Here is a 9,355-nt window from a genome sequence, read left to right on the forward strand (position 1 = left end):
CTCACTTACACCTCTAAGAGGTGGGACGAAGGACACCCCCCGTCGGAGACTTATTTCTGCTCACTACGGAGTGAATCCCATAAAAGACTAGTGTGGAAAAATGTAAAATTGTTGTTTTGTACATAGACACTACTAGGTATACATCTCGACAGTACCACGCAAGTGTCGTGTGTGGTCCGTTCCGGAGAGAAAACGCGCTTTTGTAGTGCTACGTTTCTACGTCTATATGTGTAGTAAACTAACTCAACTCAAAGGATTAATGGTATTAAAAACCTGATATTCCGCGTGGACTTATATTCGGCGTCGTCGATTTAACTTACTACACATGTATATATTCGGCGTGACCTGATATTCGGCGTCCACAAAATTACAAATTAATGGTATACATTTCCCAAGCACGTGTCTCCCCTAACAGCCTTTCTCTACCGACAAACTCCTTTCGAGGGTAAATAATTGTAAAGTTGTTTGTTCAACGTATAAACGTATTGCATAAGTTCACAATCGTAAATCACGTTATCATCGATGTCTTGTACACGACCACATTTGACATGACATAGTGTATCGCAAAGTCTGTGTGTTTGCAAAGTTGAAAGTTTGAATTTGCCACGCGAGGGTCGCGTGTCATGGCCGTCACTAGATGTCGTCACCAAAAGTTGGTCACCATGCCCCTGTTTGACAGACCGAGAGCATTACAGACAGACATACCGAGAGTAAGACAGAGAGCATGGTGAGAGCCAAGGTGAAAAATGAAAACACGCGATGGACAGAGTGAGAAAAAGGCCGGAGGTCGAAAAGGACGACCTCGGGCGGCGAATTTCCACCCCCAGGCGCCTGGCCGGTATCTCAGGTATCTCAATTTCCACCACCTGAGATTGGACACTCCAGGAGATCAGCGGCAATCGACATTTTTAGGTATCTAATCGGCGTGGCAATATATATTGGCGTCGCAGCTTTTTTCCGCGCCGAATATCAGGCTTTTAATGCCATCAAACAAACGGACTAATTCTAGTTCTACTGAAATAATTAGGGTCCCCCCTAAGTCCAGAAGTGACACCAATATTTCAATGTGGATATCCGGTCTTCTAAGGGGGCACGTGGTCGTCCTGGATGTCTGTACGTGATTACCTCTCCACAGTCCCGGGTTACTGTCAACCCTCAAACCACGAAACGAGTTCCTGTTGAAGACGTTTCGGGTCCTCACCTGGCCGTGGAGAGGTCGATGATATACCTAAAACCAGACTAACCCTGAGCTGGGAAGCCAAGGGTTCGTTTCAGGAATGTCTCACTCGATGACTGTGCAAACTGTTTGTTAAGTAAGTCCAAAACTTGATTAACCTTAGTAATACACCTATAAAGGTCGAAGGAAGACTATGCGAGTATTCCAAGGACTTCTAGACCTTCGCGACATGCCACAAGTACAGTCACTACTGTTGCTACTGCCCTCACCAAACTATAGGAAAAAAATGATATTTTTATGACGATATGATGAATGTACATCAAAATTTCTACGTTACTTACCTTACCTAATGTCAAAAATCCCATTAACATGAAATGGACGCCAAAAAATGAAAAATAGACACTCGAAAATCAGTGCAAATAGTAATACTAGGGGAAGAGAAGAGAGAGAATAATTATTATATATGTAGATTACAGGTAGAGATGTGTGACCTCCGAAAGAACCCGGACATGCATTCCGTTTAGTAAGTTATGACAGTTACGTTATATTTTCGGAGTGTTAGTTTCGTATCCCAAGTCCACGACCAGCAGTCCCATTTTTGTTTCGTCGTAGTTAAACTTTACCAGAAACACAAAGGACACTGGTGTAATTATGTACAAAGTAAACTATCCTCTTCGTAGAAGCGGAGTCAGGACATGGAGTCACTTCCTCCTGCTAACAACCCATATATAGTACTCGTGAGGAGACCACCAGACGGCGTGGTGGTCTATTACTCCTCTCTATTTGCAGTTGACCCCTATTAAATATTACCAGTAACAATTGGTTAAATGGGGGGGAGGTGGTAACTTCCAGCAAGACATTGACAGGTCAAGAGGAGGGGGGGGGGGGGGCCTCCCACACACAGTCGTCCTTGGGTGGCCTCCAGGAGACGTCCCACCTCAACTGCGCGACTTGTAGTCGAAGGGGTGCTACCACCGCTACAACCCCTTTCTGGTCGCGTGGTGTGTCCTACGCCCACCGTCTCTACCAGGCGTCCCGACCGGAGGGGCCTATGCCCTGTCCCGTCGGTTAAGGGACGCTCTGTGTCTCTCGTTGAATATAATAATGGTTAGTTGTTACGTGAATTGTCACAAGTCACGTCTGGGAGTGTAGGTAGCACTCAAATGTCAAGGAGACACTTCCCCGCCACGATTGTCAGCACAAATGACAGGGAGACACTTCCCCGCCACGTATGCAACACAAATGTCAGTGAGAATTCCCCGCACGATTTCCACAAATGACAGGAGACACTTCCCCGCCACGATGTACCAAATGTCAGGAGACACTTCCACGCCAAGATGTCACACAAATGTAGGAGCCACTTCCCCGGCCCCGATGGTCACGCAAAGTCAGGGACACTTCCCCAGCACAATGAACTCGGCCTGGACCCTTCTACGACACTCCTAGACGTCCGAACAACGGTCATGAGGGGTGTCTGGGCGTTCGTGCATCAGGAGGGTCGCCTAGTAGGATACGGCTCTAGTCGTACTGCCACCTACCACCCGTCCGGCTACTCGTCACTTGTCCCCCAGGCGGGCGAAGGTCTGTAGGTCTGGGGAGGAATACCGGGTGCGTGGACCCCCCGTCTCCCCTTACTTTTAAGTTTTTGAATTTTTAGTTTTTTCTCTGTCACCGTGGAGGCTCGTCATTTGAGATGGGGAGTGGTGTACGGTATAATAAACCCAAATAATTCGTCGAAATACCACTTTTGGGGCTAAGACTAATTCACCCGGACGAGAAAAAGCTATCGGTCTGATAACGATTTCTGATACACGTCAGTAGTTAGACGTCTTTATTCAGACAGTAAATGTCGGTACTATGTGAAAAAACTTATAGTAAAACTATAAAACACCTCTCACGTTGTTGTGAACCTCAGTACTACCGACTTGACAGGGTCACTTCTTTTCTTTTTCGCGTTCTCCTCCTTTCTCCATTTTTATGTCTCTGGCACCTACAGTCTCTTTAGTCGTCTGTCCTTCATTTGTGATTGACTCTCATCGTCTTCTTCTGTCTGTCTTCATTTGTGATTGCCCTGTCGTCCTCTGTCTTTCTTTTGTGAAGTATGCCTCGCCCTCCTTTGTCGTCTTTCTCTGTCGTCCTTCATTGTGATTACCCTTGTCGTCTTCCTCTGGTCTGTCCTCATTTGTGATTGCCCTTGTCGTCTCCTCGTCTGTCCTTCATTTGTGATTGCCCTTGTCGGTCTTCCTCTGTCTGTCCTTCATCTTGTGATTGCCCTTTGTCGTCTTTCTTCTGTCTGTTCCCTTCATTTGTGGATTTGCCCTTGTCGTCTTCCCTCTCTGTCCCGGGGGGCAAGAGTTTACAGCTCATTTTGGACGGTTGATAAAGTTCATATTGATGTAATAACCCACCGCCCGTCTTCGACCCGGTAATTAATTGTACGTGAAATTTGTCAGGAAGCCGCGGGGTAGCTCACTGGAGTCGTAGGGAACTTTATCACCGAGACGTCGTCCAAATGAACTGTAACTCTTGCCGGCCTTCATTGTCGATTGCCCTTTGTGCCGTCTTCTGTCTATCTTCCTTCATTTGTGAGTTCCCCCTGCGTCGTCATACCCGAGACCTTCACCGGACTTCGTAGAGGTGGCGATTCGGTTTCCGCGATTTACAAGTCTACCTACTAACTAACAGGGAGTAAACAGTGAACAATCGTTGGCAACAAAATACTGCGTCTGTTAAGACTGTCCCGGCCGCCATCGACTCCGGGGATGCCTTCCGATTCGGAGGTAAAACCAAGTCGCGTAGGACTTCTTTTTTTTTATGTAATACATATGCATCAAAAGCAACAAGAAACGTAATCGCCGCGATCGTCGGTGGACACGGGACATTCCGGATGATGCTTTCGCGTCAAGTCGGTGCAGGACCTTATGCAAACCTCAATAGAATTGATTGGGATTGTTTGCTCTAGAGCGATTTTCGGCCAGGGATTATAGTTGAGCCATTTAGTTCCGTGGTCCAAAGAGGAGGAGAGTCGACTCTCGTGCAAGTACACTTTCCCCCTACCAAATCGTTCGAAACTGGTTTAGTGTTGTCCTGTTCATATGACTGTCAGCAAGTATCGGCAGTATGCGAAGGTAATTACTTTTTTCATTTGTTGATAATCTGTTTATACTCCCCCCCCCCCCACAGGGAGGAATCGCTTTCGTGGCCATCAAGGGGGCGTTCAAGGTCTACTTCAAGCAGCAGCAGTACCAGAGACAAGCCCACCGCAAGATCCTCGACTTCCCCGAGCCGGAGGAGGCCTGAGGCAGTCGGACAAAACGGACTCGGGATCAGTGTCACCCTTCACCTCCCACTCCTCACCCCTCCTGGAGTGATGCTCAGTGCGAAGCCCCCCCACCCTCCGCCTCATGAATTCAAACTGTTGATGCTGAGGGAGAGGAGACGAAGAGAGGAGGATGAGACATGGAAGCATGTTAGCAGTCGGCGTGACTGTCAATAACTAATACTTATTGTAACATAACTGTATTTTAAAGATAGAGAAATGCGGGGCATGTGTAATTAAAGACTTTTACAATTATAATAAATTATTGTCTTATGATTATTTTGAAGAGATCCCTTTGCAATTGTGGAGGAATAAAATGTATGGACCAATGAGACGTGTTCATTCTGCAGAAGATATGTGTCCTGATGATGAACCCCTGCTTTATGTGGGGACTGTTTGATCTCCTCTCATGCCTTCAGTGTTCATCGTCTGCAGCTTCACAAACACTCAATGTTCTTTTTAAAGCTTCACAGCACTGCCCGTGTTTTGGTGGAGCCCGTTGCCATGACGCTGTCTCTAACAGATGGGTGGATATTAGACGCTTGTTGTCTTTGCAGAGACTTTTACAGCGACCGGATGTTGGAATGAAAGCATCTCTGAAGCTACGGAGGATTCATTTACTGAGATGTTGCTGAACTATTCAGTCTGAACTGATCCCAGGTCAGACTGAGGCTCTCAGGAAGTTACTATGAAGAAATGGAAACGGACACTATTCATTGAGAACGGCTGATGTCAGGACACCTACAGGAAATTAAAGCGTCGGTGCAACCAAATAAAAACAAGCCACATGTTCTCCCTATGTCTTTTCATGCCTCAATGCCTTTTCAAAGTTTCTATGGAAGCCTTGAGGCTCAAGAGAAGTGATATGAATACTTCTCTCCTGTGCTTAATATAAATGTTAAAAATCTTTCAAATGGGTGGGTAAAAAATATTTGCCAAGATAATATAAAGAGTAACCTTGTGATTGGGTAAAAAGATTTTAGGAATGTATTCAGTAAAAAAAATAAAGCTTTTAAAGGACGTCTACACTCATAGGGGAATATCAGTTCTGATTGGTCAGTGCTTTCGTTTGAATGCTCCTACAAAATAAGAGCATTGAGAATATTAAAACCTGGACAAAGTGTGAAAATGTCTTATTAAATTAAATGAGCATAGCACAACAGTAAGTGGTTTAAATCATGTGATTAACTATTTCACTTTGTGGTAGTTTGTGCACAATCTGACCAGCTGCTGTTTCCTGCCTCAGCTGGAAACATCAGTGTGTGATGTACAGGCCTGTATATTTATTGTGCACACACACTGCTTCACACAAGTCCCCCTCCAGTTGATCCACCATCACTCTGCCAAAAGAGACTTCCTGTCTATGGTATCGGTTTATCTGTGAATAAACGTCTTTTTCCAAGTGCATGAGTTGAGTTTGTTCTGAAATTCAAATACGGACTATTTTCTCTGAACTCAAAAAAATGCATTCCTATGTGGCCCTACAGCTCTTCTGTATTTTGTTGACTAATCATAAATGCAAAAGGTGATAGTTGTTAATGATCAGGTTGAGAAGTGCTGGACAACATTGAAGAAGCTTTTGGAACAACAGGTACAAACATAACTTAAAGACGGATAAGGACTTGAATAGTGATTTGAAAGACATTTGAAGGATAAAAGTGTTTTTATTTGTAATCAATCACTATTAAAACTGAATGTTAAAAAAAGAAGAAAACAGCATAGAGGTTCCCCTGAGGTTTCTGAATGACATCCTACTGTAAAATGCAATAAAATCAATGTGACCAGCTGACCTCCTCAAAAGGGTCCCAACATTTTATAAGCATTTCAAAACCTGCCAGGATTAAAAACAATCAAAAAGCATAAACATATTCTTCAGGAAAAGCATTGACTTGAGTGAAATCATGTCTTTGACAGTCCTTTCCTAGTTACATGGAAACATATGAGTCCAAAAGATAAAAGACGTGGTGCTACTGTTAAACTTCAACAACCCCAAACATCACTCCTCAAAGCAGCATGTCTGAAAAGAGAATTCAAATTAAACTCCTCCATGTTCTTCATTAAAAGGGGTGTGGCCTTTTTTCATAGGTTACTATTTCCTCTACACAGTGGTGTGTGTGTGTGTAGCTTCTCAAAGGTGACTGTGCGACCTCTATCTGAGCTACGTCGCCAACATGGTGATTCAAATTAAACACGTTTGTTTCTGATCGTCTCCTCTAGGCTGCAGCCGGACACACGTGCACACGCAGGCTCGGTGAGATGCTGGTCTTCCTGCGTGTGGAGCTGCCCCCCCCCCTCACAGTTTGGCAGCCATGAAGTTGATGTGAGGTTTGACCAGCGGGAAGAGGGGGAGGCTCCTCTTGAACTCTGTCATGTCCTGCACCAGGGTGGGCTGCAAGGGGGGGGGCAGAGTGGAGGTGAAACATGTGAATATGTATCAGTTGTTGATAAAATAAAAACAAAGTGGATATCATAAACAACACACATGTGTCTCAGGGGGCTTTACAGTACACAACCCCCTCTTTCCTGAGACCCTCGCAGTGACAGGTCACATATACCTGAGTAATTCCAAAAAAGTGTTTGTAATTTAGAAAAAGAAATGGAATTTCTTGGCAGTTGAGGAAAAGAATCAATGTATCAGTAGTTGATAAAAAATAAAGTAAACATGTGTTTTATATATATATTTATATATATATATATATATATATATGATCTGTGGTACAGCTGCTCTGCTGACGTTGCTGTGGTGTTGCTATAGAGATAGCGGAGCCGCTGTCGTTGTGGACAGCTCTGTTACAGAGCGCTGCACTGAAAGGTCAAATTATTTACACTTTGACCTTGATTGCTGCTGACCTCTTGACGCATAACCAATCAGATGACAGCTGTATGAGGTGCCGTAAGATAGGAGGTAAGGTAACCATAGTAACAAAATGTAGCTAGCTGTGCGGCCAATCTCGCAGTGAGCAAATCCTGGATCATGTGAAAGCAGCTTTGATCAGCTTGAATATGATTCAGTAGTTTTCAGGTTAAAGGTAGAAGCGTGGTTAAACATGAGGTTACCTGAGGCAAGGAGGGGGCGGGGGCCAGGTTGACATCGTTCTGAGCCGGGAACTCCCCCACGATGGGACCTGAGAACACACAGAGACGGGTCAGAGCCACACAGGAGGAACACACAGAGGGTCTGAATGAAGGGACAGCAGCAGTACTCACAGGAGTCCATCTCTCTGGAGAGGACGTGCACAGAGACCTTGTGTCTCTTCGGGGCGTCCACCGTCAGACTCTCCTGCAGGGACAGGGAGGGGGGGGGGACAGTCAGTGGTTTTCCAATCAGGATACTTAATATATGGGGTTTTGTGATAGTTGCCCCATTTTAGAATGAAATAAAATATTGCAAAAATGAAATAAATATGTATAAAAATAAGTTAAAGATAAATAAAATATAGAAATTATATATATATATATAAAATTCAAAATGTGGACATTCTGCTAGAACTAATACAGTAACTAACCCCTGTGCCTTACTAAGGAAATCTTTTCAGTCACATACTTGACTCTTTTATTACCAGAATCTATTCATATTTAGTATCCATGATTGCTGTAGAAATTAGTTTTCAGATTTAACTGAATGTAAAAATGTTTTAAATCAAAGCATCAGGGCTAGATGCCCAAATTAGTTTTGAGGTGAAACCCCCCACTGTGTATATTTAAAAGTTTCATAATATTCTGTCACTTACACTGATAAATAATCATGATGGCAGTATTATTATTATGTTCACTCTACATGGCAGGATTGCGATGGTGATAATCTGATGTAGGAAAAGGTGTGCATTTGTTGCGATATAAGATGTATTGCAATATAAATGCAACTATTAGTAAATGTGACCCCAGCTGCCACCTCCCCCGAATCCCAATGGAACCCCTGGGAGTGACTCATCACTTTGTTAAACCTCTGGATGACTGTTTCTCACAGTGGTCGGGTGGAGATTGAGCTACATGATCAGCGCCTCCATTAGAGGGTTTGGCTCCCAGACACAACGGTGACTCCCAACCAGTGTTGGGTGTAACGCGTTACAAAAGTAACGGAGTTACAGTAATATATTACTTTTTGCTGTAACGAAGTAATGTAACGCATTACTAATGAAATTTGGGTAATATATTACCCGTTACAATTCTCAGTAACGCAGTTACACAACACATTTTAACCCGAAATTAAATGGTGTTTTGTTTTTTAAGAATTTACAAATATCGCGAGACATTCCGACACCAGAGAAAAAATGTGCGGGTAGATTAATAAACCTGATGCATTGTTTACTATTGGGTTAAGATGGCGGGAGGAACTTTTGAGCGATGGGTGTTCTCACATTATTATCAGTTCATTAGAGAAAAAGAGAAAAACATAATAGTCAAGTGCAATCTATGTTCGTCGGCAGCAAAGGAATTGTCTACATCAAGAAATAGCACTAGCAACTTAAAGAAACACCTGGACCGGTGCCACGCTAACACTAAGTTAGTCGAGAGATCTGCCGGCTCGGAGAAAAGAAAATATACAGAAGACGTGAGTGCAGGCACGCCGAAGCAACACAAGTTAACATTCTCTCGGTCTTCTATGATTCTGGAACCCCGAGAAGTTAAGAAACTCGTGGCAGAGTATGTTGTGGAAGACATGCAATCTCTGTCAACTGTGGAGTCGCCGGCATTTAGAAAACTTGTCAGCAAAATCCCTGTCAACACCACCAATGACAAGGTAAGCTAACGTTGCAATAGAGACTTTTTAATACAGTAGATTACTGGGCCGTGCCGAGGCTGTACTACCATGTTAGCGACCAGCGACGTAATTGTAATGTTGTTATTGTGTGTGTGTG

The 9,355-nt window shown here is 44.0% G+C and overlaps 1 protein-coding gene and 1 long non-coding RNA gene across 2 annotated transcripts in view; one reads left to right on the top strand and one right to left on the bottom strand.

Moving 5' to 3' along the window:
* LOC104942853 (E3 ubiquitin-protein ligase MARCH5-like) overlaps positions 1 to 5,901 on the top strand; it is a gene marked incomplete at its 5' end in the record, with an annotated part of 12,626 nt that extends 6,725 nt beyond the window's left edge. The window contains one exon of the mRNA XM_010768151.1: positions 4,341 to 5,901. Within this exon, the coding sequence (XP_010766453.1) occupies positions 4,341 to 4,477 (137 nt within the window). The remainder of the gene's footprint in view (positions 1 to 4,340) is intronic.
* Positions 5,902 to 6,140: 239 nt separating this feature from the next.
* On the bottom strand, positions 6,141 to 7,807 carry LOC104942852 (uncharacterized). The gene is made up of 3 exons (XR_798055.1): positions 7,704 to 7,807; positions 7,554 to 7,621; positions 6,141 to 6,885 (listed from the first exon to the last, which is right to left on the bottom strand). It is a non-coding gene; the product is annotated as an uncharacterized lncRNA (long non-coding RNA).
* Positions 7,808 to 9,355: the final 1,548 nt, after the last annotated feature.

The sequence above is a fragment of the Notothenia coriiceps genome, unplaced genomic scaffold, assembly GCF_000735185.1.
Source record: "Notothenia coriiceps isolate Sejong01 unplaced genomic scaffold, NC01 NC01_scaffold00005303, whole genome shotgun sequence".
Lineage (NCBI taxonomy): Eukaryota > Metazoa > Chordata > Actinopteri > Perciformes > Nototheniidae > Notothenia > Notothenia coriiceps.